Source organism: Equus przewalskii, chromosome 7 (genome assembly GCF_037783145.1).
Source record: "Equus przewalskii isolate Varuska chromosome 7, EquPr2, whole genome shotgun sequence".
NCBI classification, from domain to species: Eukaryota; Metazoa; Chordata; class Mammalia; order Perissodactyla; family Equidae; genus Equus; species Equus przewalskii.
The window spans coordinates 31204482-31229323 of NC_091837.1; the positions used below are offsets into that span (position 1 = coordinate 31204482).

Consider the following 24842-nt stretch of genomic DNA (forward strand, 5'->3'; position numbering starts at 1 on the left):
CTCAGGTGCCAATCTTTAAAAAAAAGAAAAATCTTTAAAAAAATAAACAATAAATGTAATAATATGTTAACTGAAAAAACTCAAAACGAGTGTATTCAGGAATAGCCAAAACAACTGCAACTCAAGCTGTCCATGCGATGGCAAACCAGAGGCAAATCCAGAAAACAAAGAAAGGGAGCTGCTTTTCTAGAGAAAAAGGGCGAGTCGGCAGGGGCTGTTCCAAACGAAAGGCCATTGGGGGAAAGCAGCAGGTCAGGGTGGCAACACCTTCTCTTGGGCTGCGCTTCGGCGCTTCCCGTTGGCTGGGCAGTTGCAGGCGGGGAGAGACCTTCCTTCCGGAAGGAAGCAGCAGCAGAGCGGTTTCACTTCCTGTCCGAGCTGCAAGCGTCTCTTCCCGGCTGGTGTCACTGACGGTGTGGGATGGGGCTGAGAGCGCCCCCTGCAGGCCTTCCCGGCTCCAGTTTACTTCAGGTTTCTTTTAATTTCCACAATAGATGACATTTACCAAGCACTTTTATTTAAACCAGTTCCACAAAGCTATTTAGCGGTATATCAAAAATTCAAACCTAGATGGTTTTAATACAAAATTGTGACTCAAAAAAGAAATACAATATAGGCCTCTTCACTTAGAGTCTGTGTGAAATTTCAAGCTCAACTTTTTATAATGAAAAATAAGGAAAAATGATTCTAGCTGAAAAAAAATGCAGGCCACTCTAACTCTATATAGCTGATTGAACTCTGAAAATCATTATTGGTATAAATACTACTTTTCATCAAGTCGAATACATTTCCATATTAAGTATAGGTACTGACTCTACCCAAGGTATGTTTTACAGTAGTTTTGTCTAGTTCTGTTTAAAAGCTGGCTTTATAACAATAGGCTTATTTTTCTTCAAATCTTTAAACCTTTAAGACGCTCTTAGACAAAGTCTTATCTAAGTGGTTTTGCCTCCTTATGTGTTGTAGTGGGTGTTCTGGTATATGGCGCAGAACCTCCTTTGGGATTGAGGCACTCATTTCTCCAGATGCCAGTTGTGGTGCTTTTTAAGAGGCATAAATGAGTGCCTCTCAAGAAATTGCCCTCAGAAGAGGGGAGCTAACTCACCAAGATTAGCCTTCTCTTTGCTGTCAACAACTGGTCAAGATAGTCCCCACTTCTTTGCCTCATTTTTGGACACCTCTGAAGGGCCAGCTTCAGAGATCCTTGTGGAATTAGTGGAGGCCTTCATTGTAAATGAATCACTGCTCAACTTTTCCCTCTGTCCAGTTCTGCTTCCCTCATTCCTTTATAGCGGTCGTTACTGAGAACATTACCTAATAAACCGCCTGCTCACAAATCTCTATTACAAAGTCTGTTTCCGCCAAAATTCAATCTGCTACATGTGTATACTTCTTGTCCCAGCTAGTTTATAAGTCTTTGTTAAGAAATAAATGTCTCAGGCTTTGCCAAGTCCCTTAGTATTAACGTCCTAGACTTGTATGGTAGACAGTCCACAAAAACACAGGAAGAGAATGGAAAATCAAGGAAGCAGACTGAGAAGAAACTATTATGAAAAAGACAATTTCAAAAACGGAGGAATAATTTTTCTAGGCATATTCCATGTAAATTAACCAACCAATCCAATATCTAATGAAAACCCACTATTTCCAAAGTTAGGAACAAAAATAAATAAGAGCACTTTCTTACTGGAAGCTTAGAATTTAAGTAGAAAAAAAGTAAAGACAGGCAAACAGGAAACAAGGAATGATATGTGATATGAAGGCCACAGAGATAATTTACATGATTCAAACTACAAGTCATACCACAGTTCACAAATACAGTGAGATCAAAATTCACTGCAGTGGACAAGAACGAACTTTGGAGGTTTTGAGATGTGACCTAACATTGAAAATGTGTCACAGCGCTTCCTTGTGCTTTGACCGTCCCATTGAACAGGATTAATTCATGTACCAGGGGAGTCAGTAATTCTAGAACTACGCCTGAGAAATTTTATGTTTGCCTTCCCTACATGCATTCTCTTTCTTCTGATAATTTATCTCAATTTTATTTAGGAAACAACCCTTCTCCTATGCTTAGTCTCTGTGGTTTCAGTGAAGCTTCAGCCAATGAGTTTATTGGTTTTGTGCAATGGACCAAGGCCTGGACAATCAGTCATTGTGACTCTGGTTCAAGGATGGGCATCTGACCCTACAAAAGTCAGTCTCCACATATTTGCCAGAACTGTTATGAAAGAAGTGTGAGTTTTCCATTGCTACGTCATGAGGAAAGCGTGACTGAAAATGAGGCCCGCTGGAAACAGTCAACAAAAGGAGAGTGTAGTCTCGTGCTACCTGAAGCCCTGGGTCCAGTCCTCGCTGAAGGCTACGGCTTGAACTCTTCAGTTATAAAAGGCAGTAAATTTCCTCTATTAGTTTAAGCTAGTTTGAGCTATATTTCTGGCATTTGCCTCCAAAGAGTCTTAATACAAATTCACTGCATTAATTACATATGGTGTTTCCAGCATCAATTTCCATGCCAATATTTAAGGAAAAAATGTTAAGCTAAATCAATCAAAAATACAGAAACAAAAAGGTAATCATATATATTTATTCATTGTTGCAACTCTTCTTCCTTTAATGCATGCAGATGTCCCCAGCACTGCCTCTAATTTTCTATGAACAGAATGGTTATCTTTGTATTATAGTCTATCATATCTTACACATTAAAACATCCTCATTGGCCTCCACTTGTCTATATATTGTCCCTAATCATTCTTACAGGTGTCTATTTCTCTCATGCACTTTTCCAGAACCTCCTTCTATTCCCTTATACCCAATACCTTTCTAGATCCTCTTCCCTAAAAATAGTTCTGCATTGTTTTAGGCCCATAGCAGCTTTACACCATAACGAAAGAGTCATAATTATGCGTAAGGAGAGTTAGATTAGCAGGAGACTAATGTCCCTGTCTAATATGGAAAGATCTGGGAAGACTGTAGGATTAGGAACTATGCATTTAAATTTATTTAAATGACACAAGATGGCAGTCTAGATGGGAGGATAGCCTGAGAAAGGTCTGAAGTGGTGAGGGAGTTTACTTCAGTCAGAGGACTGGGCACAGAATGTGTGTTTCGGACTTGCTGAAAACACAATTTGCTTGGGAATTTTATGAGGCTATACTGTGACTGAGTAGCTCTGGGTTCAAAAAGAAATCAGAGGTAAGCAGAATAAGGAAAAGAGCTCAGGATTTGGATTTCTAGCGATTCAGTTTTTTTGATATATTGCATTTTCATTTTAAATCAGTTAAAAGAATTTTCTGATTTTCCCTGTGATTTCTTCTTTGAGTTAAAAAATGTGTTTTTTAATTTCCAAAAATCTGGGTGTTTCCTACCTTTTTTTCTAGGGTTGATTTCTAACTTAATTTCACTCTCGTCAGAAAACATACTTTGTATGATTTTAATCCTTTTAAATTTATTGTGACTGATTTTGTGGTCCAACATAGGACCTATTCTGGAGACTGCTCCATGTGCACATAAAAACCATGCATAATTAACAGTCTTTAGGTATGGTGTTCTACATATGTCAGTTACTTTGAGTGGGTTCATAGTATTGAGTCTTTTCTATTTTTACTAATTTTGTCTAGTTGTTTGCTTTTATCTTTAATATTTCCTTTCCTTTGCTTTCTTTTGGCTTACTTTGTTCTTCTAGCTTTTTTCGAATTTAATTCACTTTTTTTCTTCTGTTTTTACTGCTATAATTACTTGGGATTATGAAATTTCCTGTCATCACTGCTTAAAGTTTCTCCTATAAATTCTTATATAGTGTCATCTACAGCTTTGGCTGTATTTCTCTACTTCATTCACTATTTGTGGAATAGAAAGCTTTTTTAAAAAAAGCCTTTCAGGCAGAAAGGCCTGTTTATGCTATTGATTTATAGCTTGGTATTTATTTCTAAGATTTTATTTTTCCTTTTTCTCCCCAAAGCCTCCTCCCCACCAGTTGTGTATTTTTGGTTGTGGGTCCTTCTAGCTGTGGCATGTGGGACACCGCCTCAGCATGACCTGATGAGCCGTGCCACGTCTGCGCCCAGGATCCGAACCAGTGAAACCCTGGGCCACCAAAGCCGAGTGCACAAACTTAACCACTCGGCCATGGGGCCGGCCCCTAATTTACAGTTTTATTGAAGTTATGAGAGAGGATTGTTTGATCTTTTTTGGACTGGGAGTAGTATATTCATGTCTATTATCGCTGTGCTTCTATTAATTTCTCTTTTCATTCGCTGTAGGTTCTCCTTTATGAAGTCGGTAACTGTATTATTTGGTGCACTGATGTTCCAAACTATTTTATAACCCTGTGAAACGCAGCTCGTAGCCTCACAAAGTGTCCTTCGCTGCCACGCCTTTCGGTCTCAACCCTAGCTCGTTTGACATCAAGACCTGCGGACGCCCCACGCTCCAACCCCTTCCCCGGGCTCTTGCCCCGACCGCGTGGGCTCTGGGGAAGCCGGGGCGGTGCGGGACCGTCCAGATCCGCCTCCTGCTGGAAGCTGGGCCAGTAAGCAGGGACCCTCCGAGAGGTTCCTGGGAGATGTAGTTTTCTTTCCGTGCCGTCTCGTCCGGCGCATCGATGCATGACGTACTTCCTCGTGCGCCGCCGCCGCAGCAGCCGTAGTAGGGTACGCGCCTGCGGGGCTGTTTCCGGCGCGACGTCAGTGGACGGGAGCGGCCCGGCGACGTCCTGAGTTTCTGTGGCCGCCAAGCGGGCGGAGGCGCGGAGCTAACACGGCGCGGAGCGTCCAGTGCAGACCAGGATCCTGGCCGGCTGAGCCCCCCACGGTCGGTCCGCGGCGTGGACGGAGCCAGCCCGGCCTCGGTCCCTCCCGCGTCAGGGCTACGAAACGGTACAAACTCATGGCTCAGGCTCCCGTGCGAGGACTCAGCCCCGGACGGGCGGTGCCTGCCGCCCGCGACCCTCCCTCCTGGTGCGCGGGGTCTCTCGGGTGGCGGGTGGGAGCAGCGGGGAGACCCTCATGGTGCGGTTCTCTCCTCCGCAGGCTGCACGGAGCAGCGCGGGATGGCCGCCGGGCCCCGGACAGCTTCGTGCTGGGTGAGTGGGAGCGTCCCTTTCAAAGCGGACTCGGCGCTTGGGGTGGCACCGAGGGACGGCGACATCCAGGGCCTGGACTCGCGTGTTCCTGCCCCCTCCCCGTCTCTGGATCTCCAGAAAGCTTCCAGTCTTCCGGCATGTGTCCAGGGCCCTCTCCTTCGGCACTAATGATTTATTGCCGCTGCGGACTCTGAGCTCCGAGAGAAATGAGGGCCCTTGTTAGGGAACTGACGCTCTCTCATCTCGGATTTTTCGCACACGAGTATTGACTTGTCTTCATATCCAGACCTTTAGAACCTCGTTAGGGAAAGTAACCTCCTCTTTCTCATTCGTTTGTCGAAAGCTCATTTGCTGAGTGTCTTTGTGTGCTGGACGGTGGAGCTGGTGCTGGCAGTGCAAAGATAAATATGCTTCTTGTTTTAGAGGACCTGTGGCCTGGCGGTGAATGGATAGGGAGAGGAGGCTGGGAGAGGAGGTCGAGGGTGCAAAGCAGGAAGGAGCAGTTTTGGAGGAAAGGAGGGCCAGTGGACCACGTGGACTCTGCACCTGATTAATAGAGTGAGTGAGAGGGGAGACCTTACGGCGATTGCTGACCTGCACGTGGTGGTGATATTTCCGGTCTTGGGAACGCTATGAGAAGAGGAACCAGGAAAGAGTGCGGCTTTGTAGGTGTTGTATATGCAGTGCCTGTAGCTGAGTCTGGGACTCAGGTGGGAGTTCTCAACTGGAAACATACAGATTAAAGGCACCTATGTTAGTGGAAGGTCAGGGTATGACCAAATAGAGCCCCAAAGGGACCAGTAGAGGACTCTGTGCAGTGACAAGGAGAGGGCTGCAGTGAAGAGGGGCTGGGTTGCAGGAGAGGTGAGAGAAAGTTTGGAGAGTGGCTTATTCCCCTGCAAGTTTGAGAAAAGAAAACTTCATAAAAGCCATGACATGAAGTACCTTGTGGGACGAAAAAGTATCCCTTGGATTTGGAAATTTAAAGTCTTAAGCAATTTTTCCAGAGCAGAGAGAATGTTGGGGGTGGTGCAGATGGTCACTTCCTGAGAGGTGAAGGGAGTGTTGTAAAGTGGGTTGCATGAGACTGTGGACAGCAGGATGTGAAGGAATAGTGTGTAATAGTGGAGACCTTTTTTAGGTGGTCAAGTGTGACAGGAAGAGATGGGATGCAGGGGAGAAGGGAATTCACTGAGGCGGCCTGAGTGATAGAATTAACTTCAGAATCAATCAGCTTTTGTTTTTAAACAATAACTATAGGGAAAATGCAATGAGAGGAAGCACTACATTTACAACAGCATTAAAAAAAGAGAAAAATAAGTGAATATAAGTATACAGGACCTAAATAAAGAAGACTTTAAAACTATTGAATAGTATTAATAGGTACCACTCTTGGCTTGGCACCTTGTGTGCATGAAGCCATTCAAGTCTCAGGACCCTGTGAGGAAATTGGGGAGCGTGCCCATGTGTCCAAACTAGTAAGGGATGCAAGGAGACTGGGGTGGCAGAGCTGGGATTCGAACCTAGGCAGAGCATCTTCAGAGTTTGTGCTTTTTTTTTTTTTTTTTTTTTTTTAAGATTGGCACCTGAGGTAACATCTGTTGCCAATCTTTTTTTTTTTCTTTCCTCCTTCTCTTTTCCAAAGCCCCCCAGTTCATAGTTGTATATTGTAGTTGCTGTCCTGCTGGTTGTGCTATGTGGGATGCCGCCTCAACATGGCCCAGTGAGCGGTGCTATGTCCACACCCAGGATCTGAACTGGCTAAACACAGGCCACCGAAGCGGTGGGTGTGAATCCAACCACTCGGCCAGCCCAGAGTTGGTGTTCTTATTGCCTCTTAGGACTTAAAGACATCCTAAGAAATGTAAACATTATTTCCTTGTTTTTGAGTGCATGTATTAACTTAACAAACATTTATTGACTAGTATGCCAGGTAATTTTCTGGGGCATGAGGGTTGAACAAGATTGTCAGGGTCCATGACCCCATGGAGGGTATGGGAGACAGTCAGACATATCAGAGGAAAATCATAAACAGACTACAAAGGTGTGAATGTTTTGCATGTGAAAGAGAGTAGCTGGGTGGCTGCTTTAGATTGGCAACCCTCTCTTGAGGCAACATGTAAGCAGGTCTGAATGACAGCTTGACAGTCATAGGAAGATGGGGCCAGGGGAGAGGAAGCATTCCAGGCTTTGGAAGCAGCTAGTCAGTGACCTCAGGGCGGGAACCAGCAGGGGCCTTGTCTAGTAGAAAGAAGGTGTGTGTCTGGAGCGGGGAGGGGCGTGTGGCAGCCAGGGCCAGCTTGCGTCGGCTCCTTAAGGGAGGTGGAGGATTGTGCTGGAAAGCCCTCTGGGTTTGTTTTATATTTTATTTTGAAATAATTTTAAAACAATAGAGATGTTTCAAGAATAGCATAAAAAGCTGTATTGCGTTAAAAAAAACACCCTTCACTTAGATTCCCCAATTGTTACTCTTTCGCCACATTAGCTCTGTCATCCTCCCTCTTAATTTCTCTGTGTGCACGTCTGTACACACACACACAGGCCCTCCTTTTCCTCCCTTCCCCTTCATCGTTCCAGTCCCTGCTTTCAAAGCCAGCTCTTGCCTGCACGCTTCACCTTTCCTCCCCCAGGCTTTCTCTCCCTCGTTTCCTTTCCTTCTCTCCTATTTTTATTGAGACAAATACTGCAGGAGTACATTCACAGTATGAAAGGTTACCTCACCCCTCCCGTTCTACTTCCCAGAAAAAACTGCAGTCCACTTTTTGTTAGGCAACTTTCCTAGCATTTTTCTCTGCATTTTACATGTGTGATCATGTGCACATGTAAGCAGTGTCTGTTTGTATTTTGGTGTGAAAATAGCTTTATAGCTTTTCTTCTTTAATATAGGATAATTTTTAATTGCATCCACCTTTTAGAAAAGGTGATTGTAAGTAGCATAGCCAGAGCCTCTTTGGCTGTTTTTCCTTCCTCTTCTGTCCAGAGGTGGTCAGCAGCCTGAGGGAGTCCCATCCAGACCTTTTCTACAGGAAACATAAGATTTTTATGTTTTTTCTCTCTGATAAATTGTGCAGTGTGCTGTTTCCCCTTAAATTTATTTTTTATTTTTTGTATTTTTATATTTTTTTATTTGTTTTTTTGCTGAGGAAGATTTGTTCTGAGCTAACATCTGTTGCCAGTCTTCCTCTTTTCGTATGTGAGCCACTGCAGCAGCATGGCCACTGACGAGTGGTGTAGGTCTGCGCCCTGGAACCAAACCTGGGCCACCAAAGTGGAGGGTGCCGAACTTAACCAGCAGGCCGCTGGAGCTGGCCTTTAAATTTATTTTAGATTTCTTCATGGTAATACTGTACATATAGGTCGGGAGCATTCCTTTTAATAGCTCCATTTTATGTCCTGCAATGTGAGTGGGCCACATTTTGTTGAGCTGTTTCTCCACTGATGGGGATTCATCTCTGCAAACTAATGGCCCTGTGTCCTGGTGGTGAGCGCCCCACAGCTGCTAATCACCGGGCTCCCTACCGTTCCTGCTCTCAGATACGCCTCAGCCTTTGATCTGCTGAGATTTTATGTTCTTTTCAGACACAAATATCTTTAAATTTTTTAAAATAGTTGATTAAAATTATTTATGGATTTTAGAGGTGATGGGGTGGAATTTCAGGTGTGCTTAAGTCAACATTTAAAAAGTTTTGTTTTTATCTGAATGGCATCATACTGTGTATAATTGTTCTGCAGTTTGCAAAAATGTCTTCGGGATTAATCCATCATATTCCTATGTAGCTATTCCGTTATTCATGGAAATTTAGCTTGTCTGTCTTGTCACTATGACAGACCTTGAAATGGTGAACAGCTCTACTGAATATTTCCTATTTCATTAATTTTTGATGACATATTTGTTACTTTTCTGTGTTCTCTTAGAACACAATTTAGCCTCTTATATCCCATCCCAATCTCCTTTCTCACTTCAAAGGTAATCAGTTTGGTGTATATTCTTCTAGGTCTTTCTCCGACATTTATCTACAATTTTTATATCCTTAAAAAGTGTGTGTATTTTGGTTTATTTGTCTAGGTTTTTACATAAATGTGTTTCATACTACATAACATATTACTTCTGTTTTTTCCGGGAAAAAAATATATTTGTAGGTGTATCTGTGACTTTTTTTAATAGTTATCCGTTTGTGGCTTATTTTGACTTTTTTTCTTTTTAATTGAGTTCTAACTTAAATACAGTAAAATGTATAAATCTTAATTGGAATATTTATGTACGCTGAGAAAAATGCTATTCAAATCAGAATAAAGAGTTCTGGCACCCCAGCAATTTCCCTCGTGCCCCAAATCACTACAGCCCTGTTCCCCAAGGTCACTGCTTTATTTATTTATTTTATTTCTGTTACATCCAATACCATAGATTTTGCCTGTTTCTTAACTTCATGTAATTGGAGTTGTACACTAATGTGTCTGGCTTCTTTCAGTGAACATCATTTGTGAGCTTTATCCAAGTTGTATGATACTCTCCTGTGTGAATTTCTCATACTTTATCTGTGTATCCATCTGTTATCATGGACATCTCTGCCAGTCTTCCTCTATTTTGTATGTGGGATGTCACCACAGCATGGCTGATGGGTGGTGTAGGTCTGTGCCCAGGATCCGAACCCACGAACCCAGGCTGCTGAAGTGGAGTGCACTGAACTTAACCACTAGGCCACAGGCCAACCCCTGAATTCTGTTTTTTAAGAATATGGAATTTTATCATATTACTTTGTTTCATCTATTGAGATGATTGTTTTGCTGTTGTCTGTTAATGTACTCATGTGACTTATTATATTGATAGAGTTTTGTTTTTTTAAATTTTGGACTGTCCTTTAATTTTTTGGATAAAGTTTCTTTTTCTTCCTTCCTTCCTGATTGGCCCTGACCTAACATCTGCTGCCAATCCTCTTTTTGCTGAGGAAGATTGGCCCTGAGCTAACATCCGTGCCCATTCTCTTCTACTCTATATTTGGGACGCCTGCCACAGTGTGGCTTGACAAGTAGTGCATGGGTCCGCACCCGGGATCCGAACCAGCGAACCCTGGGCTGCCAAAGTGGAACATGTGAACTTAACCCCTGCGCCACTGGGCTGGCCCCTGGGTAAACTTTCTTGTCATAGTTTGCTATGTACGTAGGTACGGATTTGTTTACTAGTATTTTTATCAGAGTTAATAATAAAGGAGGTTAGGCTACAGTGGGTGCTGCCCTTGCCTGGTTTTGTCTGTGGGGTGATGCAGGTTTGTTGGTGCACTGTATGAGCATCCCATCGCTTCCTGGATCTACATCTGATTAGATACGAAGGGATTTTCTGTTCCTTGGATGTTGATAGGACTTACTCTTAAATATAGTGTGGGACCATTGTGTTTCCGGAGAGGGTGTATCTTTGAATACTACTTTGGTATATTTTATGATCATTGACTAGTCAATCTGGCTTCCCTAATTCTTTCTAGGCCAATTTTCATTACTTTTATTTTCCTAGAAAGTTTTTCATTACTTCTAAGTTTTCAAGTTTATTGGAACAAATTCTCAAATACAGTCAGTTCTGCTGTCATGTTTGCTTTAAAAACGTGCATTTGTTTTGATGTGATTGATATCTTAGGGAACAGTGTGAGCTTTTTGTCTGATTTCAGACACCCTCTTTCCAGCACTTCATAATAAGGTGCAGCCCTTCTGACACCCCAGCATCAGGTCTTTTTCAAGGTAAAGTGCAAACTTATGGTAGTATTTATGTATTTCTTAACCATCAAATGTGTAAACTGGTGCTGTTTTCCTTAGGTTCCTGCCTTGCTCTGTGTGTGGCTGACGGGTTACGTCCCAACCCCATTCTTGTGTAAGCCCAGTGGTTTTCCCCATGCAACTGCGTAGTGGTGATTTTTTGCAGCATACATGTTGCATGACAGCAGAACTGCCTGTGTATCACAATTTCTTATAAATTTCAAAACTATTCTCTATCTTAGAGTTATAGACTCTGTCTTGGTCAGTTTTCTTTTTTTAATTCCCTTGGTGGTTGATCATACTTGGCCAATAAAATTTTTTTAAATTGTTTCTTTGTATTTTATTTTTATTCTTATCAAACTTAAAAAATCAGTAAAAGGCTTAAAATAAAATAAGCCTCCCGGTTTACCCCCCCCCCCCACCCCGCTCTGTACCTGTCCTCTTCCATGCTGTCCCCAGAATCAGGCGCCTTGGTCTGCATTCACTCTTGTGGCATGTGCCGCACTTTTATAGTCGTGTTGGTTCACCGTGCTTTGTGTTTCGCCTCCCTCCATTGTGAGGTAGCCAGCTTGATGAAAGGCCCGGACTTGATTAGGATACAGACGAGTCACAGCTTCATTTTTCTCCGTCACAGCCTCAGACGCGTCCTGTCATTCTCCCTCCCCTGGCCCTGGTGGTCCTCTCAGCGAGAGCCCGTGATGTTCAGGTCACTATCTGATTGGGCTGTCGTTACTTTCAGGCAGTGGAAAGTCCAATCCACACTCTAATTCCAGTCCCACTTCTTTCCCTACTCAGCTGCAGGGGTGAGGGGGGAGGCTTGTCTCTTTATTCCCACTTCCTTTTCTTGTTGCCCTCCTGGGGGGTTCCTCCTGGGTGCTGATGGGAAGACCACTGTGGTTAGAGGACAGAAGCTCCTGTTGTCTGGTGCTCAGAACCTGGCCCCTTGAGGTTGCTTGGAGCCTGTGACAAAGCTCGACTCTCTATTTCCATGATGTGAGCAACTCTCTCTCTCACTTACCTCTGCAGGCTCCCCAGAATTGGACTCATTGTCTCTTCTCTCCAGGGTCCCCCTCCCTGCAGGTAGTGCTGTTGGGTAGGAGCCTGTCAAGGGGCATCAAGTCCGGGAATCTTCTGGGCATCACTTCTCACCTGCCTTTGCAGAGCGCTCCAGCGGTCCCCGTCTTCAGGATTTCCCAGAGGGAAACAGATAGCAGATTCCTTGTTTACTGAGATCCCTAAACACAGGTCAGTTCCTCCTGACTGTGGGCTCAGTGGACTGCCAGGCTGCAGAGACATTGTCTCCTCCTTCCCTTTCTTCCCACAGGTGCTCTCCTTAGTCGGGACACTTCTCCTGCAATGACTCACTTCTGGGCACTCTAGCTCCTGCTTCACTGTCTTCGGCCCCTCGTTCCCTCTGTTTCTCATCCCTCGGGCTTCCCCACCTTGTTCAAGGGCAGCGTCCTCAGCTTGCCTGGCCAGCATCTGTGCTGTCGTTCTCAACATCCTTCGCTCTCTCTACCTGCCGCATCATCTCTGTCAGGACGCCTTCTGGCTCTGTCTTTACGCGATGCCCAAAACGCAGCCACTGCTTACTACCCTGTTGCTCTCGCTCCAGCCCCAGCTGCCTTCCTTTTCCCCTGGAACCAGGAGCCCTCTTCTCCACAGCATGCAGAATCATCTCAGATGGGAGTCAGAGTGTGCCACTCTTGTTCAGGGCCTTCTGGTGACTTGGCCTCACTTGGAGTAAAACCCCAAGTCCTTGCCGTGTCCTCTGAGCCCTGCAGGCCTATGCCTGGTTGTTTTCACAGCACCCAGAAGGCTCTTACTACAGAAATCTCGGAGCTCGTTCTCACATCGCTAGGGTTTCTGCCCAAATGTCCCCTCACCAGAGGGCTCCCTGATCCCCCCATCCGAACCAGTGCCTGTGCTTGCCGCCCTGGACTCTGTCCCTTTTCCCTGCGGAGTGTTGTTGGAGCCCCATCACCACCTGCGTGTGAGGTAGCTCTGTGTTTGCTGGCACCTCCCCCTGCAGGAACAGAAACCCACTGATTCCAGAGACCGTGTCCATAGCTGGGCTCTCGGCACTTCGAGCAATCCTGACACGTGGTTGGTGCCTAACAATGCTTGTTCACTGATCCCCTGTGATCTGTGGCTTGTTACTACTTTTTTGGTCTCACGAAAGGAATTTATTCAGTACACTGGGTGGTTCACAGAGACGTCAAGAAGCACTCTTACAGGCCACATATCCGAAACTGTCACCAGCTGCCTGGTGAGGGCCCCTGTGGCTCCTCTGGGTGCATACTGCCACCATCCCACGCCCACCATGGTGGCTCCCCATCAGCTGTGGCTCCATGACACTAGCTCCAGAGTCACAGTCTGTGCTGGGCCTCAGTCATAGGCCCCTTATTTTCTTGAAAGAAGGCTAGGAATTCACCTGTTTGGCATATTTTTTTCATGGTGTAAGTCTCTCTGTCCCACTGAGACTGAAGATGGGCTGAGCAGCCGGCGAGATGATAGACGCTTCTGGAGGGTCAGACCTTCCCATGAGTCTGGCACCTTTATTTAGAACTGTTCTCTCCATCTCTCTGCAGAATATACCCTGGATATGTTTTTATCAGAGTCAAAACACCTTATTTCATTTGCATATATTAATGTTTGTTTCCCACTACAAGACTGAAAGGTTCTCAAGGGCAGAAGTGAGTTTTATTCATCTTGAAATCTTCAGGACCCAAAATAATATCCGTCACAGAGAAGCACAATTATTTTATTTTAATCTTTTAAAACATTTATTTATGTATGTATTTATTTTTAGTTCTCTCATCAAAGTAGATGCTGGCACAGGAGACAGTCTGTGGAGGAAGGCTTCTCCTCTCTCAGTGACTCTGCATCTTTTCCACGTCGCCTAATGTACTTGCATCGACTGAATGGGGTGTGTATTATTACAGGGATTACTGTCGTTCAAGGATATATCTATGGAGTTCACCTGGGAAGAATGGCAGTTGCTGGATCCTGCAGAGAAGCACCTGTACAGGGATGTGATACTGGAAAACTACCGCAACCTGCTGTCCGTGGGTAAGGACAGTGTCTCTCTGTAGCTCAGATGGTGAATTTTAAATTGCCGTCCACTTTCATTTTGTTGATTTGCCCTGGGTCCTCTGAAGGACTTGATGATTGTGGACTTGAACATTAGTCCCTGTTTGGCCCTCACCTCCTGATTGTCATCTTTCCCCAAGTGCAGAGGAGCAGCTCCTCATGCTGCTCACGAGCAGCTTGGCTGAGCCTTTGTGATTTTCCATCAACAGGGTATCATGGTACAAAGCCTGATTTAATCTTCAAGTTGGAGCAAGGAGAAGAGCCGTGGATAGTGAATGCCAGAGCTTCCCGTCAGAGCTGTCCAGTGGGTGAGCAGCAACTGGGAAAGGGAGGTGTGGGAGTAAGCGGGCTGGCTCTGCGGCAGTATTTTCCTAGCCGTCCTTGAATCCTTGGGGCAACTTGGGATGAGCCCTCGTGCTGCTCAGATAAGGAAATGGCTGTCACTCTTCCCAGGCCTGGGCTCTGAGAGGCAGATGTGCCCTTTTCTGCACTCTGCTCAGGTGTTGCTTTCTGGGTTAGTTTCCTTCCTTGTAGCAACTTCTTCCTCTGTCTGCCCTCCCATGGGCGTGCACTGCATCAGGCTCTGGGTCTTCAGAGAGTTTCTCCTTCCTCTCACTCGGTGTGATTCATGGCCTCTGCATCCCTTACATTTACTTTCTCTTTTGCCTTCCTCAGGCAGATCCCTCAGAATTTACCCACAGTCTTTACTTCCTGCTCTCGTCTTGAGTATCTTATGAGATTTCATTGCTTCCTTCTCTCTTCTTATGCTGATCACTGTTACTTTCTTGGGCACTCTTTTTTTTTTGCTGAGGAAGATTCACCCTGAGCTAACATCTGTGCCACTTTTCCTCTATTTTGTATGTGAGTTGCCACCTCAACATGGGTGCCAATGAGTGGTGTGGGTTCGTGCCCTGGAACGGAACCTGGGCTGCCAAAGTGGAGCACACTGAACATAACCACTAGGCCATGGGGCTGGTCCAGTCTCGGGCACTTTTCTTAAAAGAATCCTGAACCCTGGCCTGGTCTCATCTGTATCATTAAATGATTTTATCACCTAACATTTCCTGGTTCCTCTTACTCTTCCCTTTCAATTTGTCCTAAGGGCTTTGTATCCCAAATTCAGCTGTTCTCTCCCATGTTGTAAGTACTGAAAGGCTTTTCCATTCTGAAATTTCAGCTTTTTTTCTCCCCATGTTGTAACGTCAAATTTGACATCCTCATCCCCTTTTTCTTCTGCCTTCTGGTCCTGGGTTTTACCTCCTTGCAGGACAGCCCCCATGCTTTCCCACTCTTCATTCTCCGTTTCAGAAATGGGAAGGAACTCGTTCCAAAATCACTCTTCTTCCTCAGTTTTCCCATTTTTATTACTGCTGTTGTTGCACGTCCAGTTCTCTGTCCTGGCCTCTGGGGCATCACCTTGTGTACCCTGTCTCCTTCCTCTCTTGCTACTGCTTCTATGTCTGTTAGTATTTTATTCTTTGAAAATATCTTCATAGCTCCTGTCTCTTCGACTGTCACCCAGACTATGTCAGTATTCTCTCGTACTCAGATAGCTCACATTCTGAGCCATATTTGAGAACTCTTATCTTCTTAGCTATTGGGAAGACAGTGTTTAACAAGAAGTCCCGAGGAGGTAGGAAAGCTCCAGAAGGTCCCGCTGTGGTAATCCTGTGATCGGATGGTTACGGCTGTGCCTGACGAGTGCTGCCCCAGCCTCGAGCACTGCTGCTCATTCCTTTAACCTCTGTCTGTCTGTCACTCTCACCATCATGTTACTGTTTGGGCCTCAGGTTGGCTTTCCCCTTCTCTCTGCATCTCCTGTCCAACCTTAAATGTCGTCTGCTCCAGGACTTTTTTGGCATCCCTTTGAATTTTCACGTGTTCCCTAGAAGATCTCATCGATCACCTCACTGAATACCTTTTCTATGTGGTTGACTCATACTTTTGACCGAGCTCTCAACTTATGTCTCACTGCCTATTTGCTGTCTCCATTAGGTATTTAACTGCAATCTCAAATGTAATAAGGTCCAAAGCAAAGTCCTTCATTTTTTCTCCAAATGTGTTTCTCTCCCAGTGTTTTCCATCTCAAAGAGCAGCACCACCTGTTTGTCAAGTCTGAAATCTCAGAGTTGTTAAATCTCCCATCAGCTCCACATCCAATCCCTTAGGAAACTTTCTCAGTTCTCTCTCCAAGCATGTTCTGCGTTGTCTCAGCTCCGGACGTCTAGTCCAGACCACTGTCCTGTCACCCTGGACTGCTCTGGTGGCTTTCTCACGGTCTCTGCCCATGTCTTGTTCCAGTTGTTGCGTGACAGCCAAACTGATCTTTTAAAAGCACAAGATGGATCGAGGTATCCTCTAGTTAAAATCCTTCGGGTGAGAGAGCTTTTCCCATGGCCTTGCTTCATTTGGCTCCTGCCTTCTCTCTGTTCACTCAGTGGGTGTGAGCTGTCCTGGCCGTTTTTCTCATTCCTAACCATGACAAGCAGGCTCCTGCTCCTCCTCTTGCTTGGAAGGCTCTTATCCGTAACTTTCCTGTGGCTCACTGAGTCTTGTCAGCATCTCATTGTATACCCTAGTTATTCTCTATCCTGTGAGTTCACTTTTTGAGTAAACTCCTGCAGTGATGAAATTCAGACATAAAATAATTGGCATTGGCTCCTCAGCGCAGGCTAAATTTTTTAAACCTCTCTTTTAAAAATCATTTTTGATCGCTGCCAATTCGCTTCCCATCTCCATCATGGGCCTTGGTCTAGTTGGAGTCACTTCTCTCCCCCGTGCTTAGGTATGTGGCGTGTGTACACTTGGCCAGGATTCCTTTTGAGCTAGCGCCAGAGGCCTGTTACCAAAATAAAAAGACTCATTATGCGGCAGTTCTAAAGCTGTTTAATTCCATGTCAGGTTCATACTGTGATTTTAAAAATGCCGTGTTTTTTTCCCTAGAAAGTTGGAAAGAATGGTACCAGAAAAATCAGGATGAGCTTGAACGTGTTGAGAGAAGTCATGCTTGTAATGCATTTGGGAAACTTCATCTGAGCAAAACCCATGTTTCTTCAAGACCAAGACTCCATAAGTATAACACACATGGAAGAAGTTTCACACAGAACTCAGGTTCAATCAGAAGCTATCTAAGAAAGAATCCTAATGAGTTTCATGGATATGAAGCATCATATTTTCTTAAGCATCAAAGAGCTCATAGTATAGAAAAAAACTGTGTATGTAGTGAATGTGGGAAAGCTTTTCGTTGTAAATCACAGCTCATCGTGCATCTCAGAATTCATACAGGAGAGAGACCTTATGAATGTACTAAATGTGAAAGAGCCTTCAGTGCCAAGTCAAACCTTAATGCTCATCAGAGAGTTCATACAGGAGAAAAGCCCTACTCATGTAGCGAATGTGGGAAAGTCTTCTCTTTCAGGTCACAGCTCATTGTCCATCAGGAAGTTCACACGGGAGGGAAACCTTATGGTTGCAGTGAATGTGGGAAAGCCTACAGCTGGAAATCACAGCTTATTTTACACCAGAGAAGTCATACAGGAGTGAAACCCTACGAATGTAGCGAATGTGGGAAAGCCTTTAGTTTGAAGTCACCATTCGTCGTACACCAGAGAACTCATACAGGAGTAAAACCCCATAAATGCAGTGAATGTGGGAAAGCCTTTAGGAGTAAGTCATACCTCCTTGTTCATATCAGAATGCACACAGGAGAGAAACCCTATCAGTGCAGTGATTGTGGGAAAGCCTTCAATATGAAGACACAACTTGTTGTACATCAGGGAATTCACACAGGAAATAATCCTTACCAATGCAGTGAATGCGGGAAAGCCTTTGGTAGGAAGGAACAGCTCACTGCGCATCTGAGAGCTCACGCGGGAGAGAAGCCCTATGGGTGCAGTGAATGTGGCAAGGCCTTCAGCAGCAAGTCCTACCTCGTGATACACAGGAGAACGCACACAGGAGAGAGACCCTACGAATGTAGCTTCTGTGAGAGAGCCTTTTGTGGGAAGTCACAGCTAATTATACATCAGAGAACCCACTCGACAGAGAAGCCCTATGAGTGCAGTGAGTGCGAGAAAGCATATCCCAGGAAGGCGTCGCTTCAGATACACCAGAAGACTCATTCCGGAGAGAAACCTTTCAAATGCAGTGAGTGCGGGAAAGCCTTCACCCAGAAGTCATCTCTCAGTGAACACCAGAGAGTTCACACGGGAGAGAAGCCGTGGAAGTGCTCTGAGTGTGGGAAATCCTTCTGTTGGAATTCAGGGCTTCGTATACATCGAAAAACTCACCAGTGAGAAATGAGAATGAAGTAGATGCCAGAAACATTCTCACAGAGGTTGATCCTCAGGAGACTTGCGATGATAGCGTAGACAGGATGTGTAAGCAGGAAGTCCTAGGAATACACTCATGTCAAATAAGTCATAGAGGAGAGAGACCAGTCACTTGGAATGAATGGGCAAAAGCTTTCAGAAGGAAGTCACACAAATCTTTATAGACGAGAATAATTGAAGGAATGAGGAGCAATGACTATCAAATGTAGTAGCATTACTATGAAGATTTAATTTGGAGAATTCATACAGAGAACACCTTATAAATTTAATAAATCGGGAAAGCATTTTCCCATAGAAAATGTGTTATGTGGAGAGTCACATTCCAGATTTGAAGCTGTTCTAGAGTGAAGAAAATCTCAGTTACAAATCGTAGACTTTTTCATGGTAGAGTATAAAGTTGCTTTTTATTTTAATATGTAAATAAAGTAATGGTCAGGAAAACAGCAAGGAACATATCCTGAAGGTTAAGGGATATTTAGTATGACTTTCCTGAGTAATACTGGATAGCATTTTTTAAAATTTTGGGATTTTATTTTTTAATATAACTTGTTATACATATATTTGATAGTTTGTGGAATAACATCCCCTAATATTCTCCATATTAAATGCTAAATATCAGTATTGTCTCTTCATTTCTTAGCAATGTAAGTAAAATGTGGCTTTTAGTAAATGAAAGGATACGGTTCTCACTCCAAGTGAGTTTATCTATCTAGTCATCTATGTAAGTGGGTCGGCACTTATTGCAGAACTGCCACTTAAGAGAAAGTGCAATGTATGTTTGTCTCCTAGCAGTTCAGGGTCTGTTCTCCATAGATTGATAGGAGCACCCTAGCCTTCCTGGAGAAGCACCTCCACTCTGGTGTGCGTCCTTTGGCAGTGTCTTTCAGGGTGCTCTCCACTAGCCACAGGTGAGCATCGTGCCCGTTGTTGGGTAGTGGCAGCCTCTTTTCCAGGACTTGGAGTCTCTAATTCATTTCACATGAAGCAGAAGGGAAGTTGGAAACTCACGTATTCTTGTGCCAGAATTCGACTGAGACCAGCAGTTAGTTCCTGCTGTGTTGACTTTCCAGAATAACTCTGGATACTGTCCATTTTTTAACCTGGTTTTCTGGCCTTCTGTGTGCTTCCTCATACCTTTTCAATAAAAATTTTTTTTCCTGTTGAAGTTAAGAAGAATGAGTTTCTATTTCTTGTAACTGAAGGGCTTTAATTGATAATTATTGCTCTGGAGTAGTGTGTAGGTGACAAACTGTTAGAGAAAATCTATGTGGTCTATGTTTTTTCCTGAGACGAGGAAATGTTTCAGAGTCTTTCATTTGTTTATTTTTGTGTGTTTTTGCAGGGGAAGATTTGCCCTAAGCTAACAGCTGTTGACAACCAACCCCCCCCCCCCCCCCCCCCCCGCAAAGACTCAGTACATCGTTGTATATAGTTGTAAACTCTTCTAGTTCTCTATGTGAGCTGCTGCCACAACGTGGCTACTGACAGACAAGTGGTGTGGTTCCACGTCTGGGAAGCAAACCCAGGCTGCTGAAGCAGAGTGTGCCAAACTTTAACTGCTAGGCCATCAGGGCTGGCTCTCAGATTCTTGTTTATATTCCAAGATGGGAACTTTTTAGCCCATAGTATGAAATAGCATTATTGTCTGTGTACACCAAGAACCTTGTGGCCCCTGATGATCAGATTCTGGGAACACTGAAGAATTGTTACCATAGAAGAGTTTTAAATTTATGAGGAAATCTGGGACAGGAAATGAGATGGCTCCTTCTGGTCACATTAGCTCTTAAACACAACAATGACAGACTTGAAGCCCTGAGATCTCATCTCAAGGCAGAGTATTAAACATTGCTGAAATAATTGCTCACTCATAGCTGCAGGGTTGAGATGGTGGAAATCAAATACATATATGGCTTGCCAAATTAAAAAGTCGTCCACTTCGAATGCTCACTATCCCTTATGTAAACATGCTTTGGTTTAGAAAATCTCTCAATAATTCAAGTAGAGATATCTGAGAGGTATCGGAGAACTCAGCCTGGCAAACTCCTGATACATTATGCACTGTATGCTCTTCACTTACTGATATAGACTAGATGTTGGCAAACTACAGCCCTCAGACCAAATACAGCTTGCTGCCTATATTTGTATGGATGGCAAGCTAAGAAACTTTTACATTTTTAAATGGTTGAAAAAAGATCAAAACTGTTTCATGAAATGAGAAAATTATTTGAAATGCAAATTTCAGTGCCCATAAATCAAGTTTTACTGGGACATAGCCCGATGCATCATTTCTGTGTTGTGTGGCTGCTTTTGCACTGTCCTGGCAGCATTGAATTGTTGTGGCAGACACTGTATTACCCACAAAACCTGCCGACTCCTGAGGTAGGGCCCCTTCCCTTCTCTGAGACAGCAGGAGGAAGCTTATTCTACCTATACCCCATGCCTCATTGTCACCAGCTCTCTGTCCAGATTTCCTCTTTTTGTAAGGGCACCAGTCACACTGGCCTAGTTCTCACCCTAATGATCTAATGTCAACTTCATTATCCCTGTAAAGACCCTGTGTCTAATTAACTTCACATTCTGAGGTGCTGGGGGTTAGGAATCCAATGTACCTTTTTTGAAAGGACAGAATTCAACCCATCACGGTCTGCCCTCTTCCCCCCCGCCCCCCATTTATGTTCTTTCCACCTGCAAATTATTCACCTCAGCCCACATCCCCCAAAAGTTCAATCTATTCCAGCATGAACTCTGTCCAAGATATCATGTAAGTCAGCTTATGGGTGAGACTTGGGTATGGTTCAGCCTGGGGCAATATTCCTTTCATCTGTGAACCCGTGAAGCTAGACAGCAAATTACCTGCTTCCAAAATACAATGAGCAGACAGGCATAGGATAGATATTCCCATTCCAGAGGGAAAAGTCAGGAAAAAGGATGTGGAGTCCCAAGCAAGTACAAAACCAAGCAGGGCAAATTCCATGAGATTTTAAGGCTTGAGAATAATACTCTTTGGCTAAATGCTCTGTCCTTTGAGCCCACTGGGCTGGTGGCCCTGCCCCCTCATCCCTGAGTGGTGGACAAGGCCTCTGGAATTGAAAAGGTGGCTTCACCCTCTGGAACCAAAGAAGTGTTCCTGCCATCAGGGTCATTCTTCCCTTTTCTTAAGGACAACCCATGTTCACAGCTAGCTAGCTCTATCAGCCCATTTCCTGCCTATAGAATCCAAGAAGTCCAACAACATTCCTTCATTTCAGCCCTTCTCTGTCCCCTTCAGTCCAAGTTGGTGGCATTTCTGCTGAGATAGTTGGATTCACAAGTCACACACCTCAGCTCTTTAGCAAACATTGTCCGGCCACACTCTAGGTATTCTCTCCACAGCATGCTTTTTCATTTTTGGCAATATGAATAGGCTGAGAGTCTTCCAAATCTTCAAGAACTGCTTCCTTTATGTTTAACACTCATTCTTCAATTTATCTCTCTCCTCTTGCGTTTTACTATTAGCAGAAAGGAGAGGTCAGGCCATGCCTTCAGCACTTTGCTTAGAAATCCCCTCAGCTAAGTTCCCAGTTCCTTATTTCTAAATTCTACTTTCTGCGAAACACTAGAATGCAATTCAGCCAAGATGTCTGCCACTTTATTACAAAGACCCCCTTTCCTCCAGTTTCCAGTAATATGTTCCTCGTTTTTATCTGACACCTCACCAGAAGTATTTTTAACATTCGTATTTCTACCGACAGTTTTCTTCTAGGTAATCTGGTCTTTTTCTATAAAGCTCCTCAAAACTCTTCTATATTCTACAAATTCCAAAGCCACGTCCACATTTTTAGGTATTTGCTACAGCAGCACCCTATTTTCCAGTACCAAAGTCTTTATTCATTTGCTAGGGCTGCCATTACAAAGTACCACAAAATGAATGGCTTAAACGACAGGAATTTATTGTCTCATGGTTCTAGAGGCTACAAGTTTGAGATCAGGGTGCCAGCAGGGTTGATTCCTTCTGAGAACTGTGAGGGAAGAATCTGTTCTGGACCTCTCTCTTTGGCTTGTAGATAGCCATCTTTTCCCTTTGTCTTTTCACATCATTCCTTCCCTATATGTGTCTATTTTTGCATCCAAATTTCTCCTTTTTTATAAGGATACTGGTCATTGGCTTAAGGCCCACACTAAGGACCTCCTTTGAACATGATTATCTCTGTAAAGACCCTACCTCTAAATAAGGTCACATTCTGAAGTGGGGGTTAGGACTTCAACATATCTCTTTTGGGGGGATACAGTTCAACCTATAAAAATTAATAAGGAGGGGCCAGCCCCATGGCCGAGTGGTTAAGCTCCTGCACTCCACTTCCGCGGCCCAGGGTTTCACCGGTTCGGATCCTGGGTGCGGACATGGCACCGTGAGGCGGCAACCCACATGCCACAACTGGAAGGACCCACAACTAAAAATACACAACTATGTACGGGGGGGGGCTTTGGGGAGAAAAAGGAAAAATAAAATCTTAAAAAAAATAAGGAAATAGACAACTTGAACAACAGTGTAAACCAAGTGAACCTGACAGACATGTATGGAGCACTCCCACCAGTTACAGTGGAATGTACATTCTTCTCAAGTGCACATGGAATACTATACACATAGACCAAATGCTAGGCCATAGAACAAGCCTCAAAAATTTAATGATGGGGTCTTGTCAAAAGGACACCACAGCCAGCTTGAAGATGCTGGCCAAACCTGGGACAGTTTGAGCATCCAAATAATGACAACAGGTTATAACCCAAAGAACAAAATAAGAATCCATGTATCCATATTGAGATAAATATTTAAATGTATAAACAAGTAGGAAAGAAAGGAAAACTCTAAAGTAGAATATCACTTAGTAAATACCACAGGAAATGACAGAAAATCACCAGTTGGTACCAGCACAGTAATACTTGTTTTAGGCAAGAATCATCTATGAATGCTAAAATTAGGTGGGTGAAAGTTTTATGAGAGAATATTTCCTTAGTGTCAAAACATCTGCCCACAAGATACTTATTAATACAGTTGGAAAAATAATAACTTTACAAAAGAGAAATCTGGCATTTACCTCCTCAGTTAAGCAATCAAAATTAATGTTGCCTTTATTGGTAGAAACAAATATGAGACTCTTGATCTGATTCTCTGAGAAGGACACAACATCACTCCTGTGGTATTCCTGCCAAAAATGCATAACCTGAATCTAACTCATGAGGAAACATCTAACGAGCACAGTTGAGGGGCATTCGGCATGGAAATGGCACTTTTTAAAATGAGGTCACGAAAGACAAAGACTGAAAGAGTGTTTCAGTTTAAAGGCAGCTAAAGATATACAATATTGGATACTGAACCCAAAGTTTGTTTCTTGGACATTAACAGGACAACTGATGGAATGTGAATCAGTTCTACTGCATTTATGTTAATTTCCTCAATTTGATCACTTGACTGTGTTTACAGAATAGAATGACCTCGTAGAGATACTTGCTGAAGTGTCTGGGAGCGCAGAGGAGTTACGTCTGCAACTCATGCTCCTACCTTTCAAGAAAAATAAGTTCTCGTATCGAGAAAGCAGACATGGTACCATGTTAACATTTGGGGAAGGTAGGTAAAAGATATTAGGAATTCTTTACTATTCTATAAATTCTGTATTTCTGTACTATTTTTTCAACTTTTCAGTAGTATGAAATCATTTCTAAATAAAATAGTTAAAAAGAAAAAATGGAGGCTGGCCCTGCGGCATAGTGGTTAGGTTGGGCACTCCCTCTCCGGGGTCCAGGGTTTGTGGGTTTGGGTCCTGGGCGCAGACCTATGCACTGCTCATCAAGCCATGCTGTGGTCGCATCCCACGTGCAAAGTGGAGGAAGATTGGCAACAGATGTTAGCTCAGGGCCAATCTTCCTCACCCCAAAAAAAAAAGGAAAAGAGAAAAAAAATGAATTTAGCAAGGTCATTGGATGTCAGGTCAATATATCCAAGTCAATTCTATATCTAAACACCTCAGAAAAACTTTATAAATTGGGATTTAGTAAAATGAATCCATTTTCAAAAGTATCAAAGTGCAAAATATAAAAAAAATAAGTCGTCTTGTAGTGTTGGAACTGTTCAGTATGTTTACTGTGGTTGTTGATACATGAACCTCTACATAGATAACATTGAATAGAACTTAATACACACACAAACACACAGGTGAGTGTAAGTAAAACTGGGGAAATCTTAATAAATATTGTGAATTGTATCAATGTCAATATTCTGCCTGTGATATTATACTATAGTTTTGCAAAATGTTAAACATTGGGGTAAACTGGGCAAAGTGTATAAGGAATTTCTTTCTATTACTTTTTACACTGCAGGTGAATTTGTAATTATTGCAAAAAAACAAAACAAAATAAATCTAATAAAGATGTAAAAGGAGAATGAATAAACTATAATATAGAGTCAATGGAATATTATGCATCTATGAAATAAACTACAATTGAATAAACAACAACATGTCTAGGTCCTAGATACCTAACACTGAGTGATAAGTCATTTTCAGAAGGCTGCCTATAACATAATACCATTGTTAAAGGCCACAATAAAATGGGATTAC

At 43.5% G+C, this 24842-nt stretch overlaps 1 protein-coding gene across 1 annotated transcript in view; it reads left to right on the forward strand.

Moving 5' to 3' along the window:
* The window catches only part of LOC103560097 (zinc finger protein 850), a 57473-nt gene that overhangs the window by 2052 nt on the left and 30579 nt on the right, over positions 1-24842 (forward strand). The window contains 6 exon segments of the mRNA XM_070628026.1: positions 2053-2572; positions 4263-4877; positions 5031-5083; positions 13771-13897; positions 14128-14226; positions 16862-18227. Coding sequence (XP_070484127.1) covers positions 5051-5083; positions 13771-13897; positions 14128-14226; positions 16862-18227 — 1625 coding nt within the window. The 5' untranslated portion in view covers positions 2053-2572; positions 4263-4877; positions 5031-5050.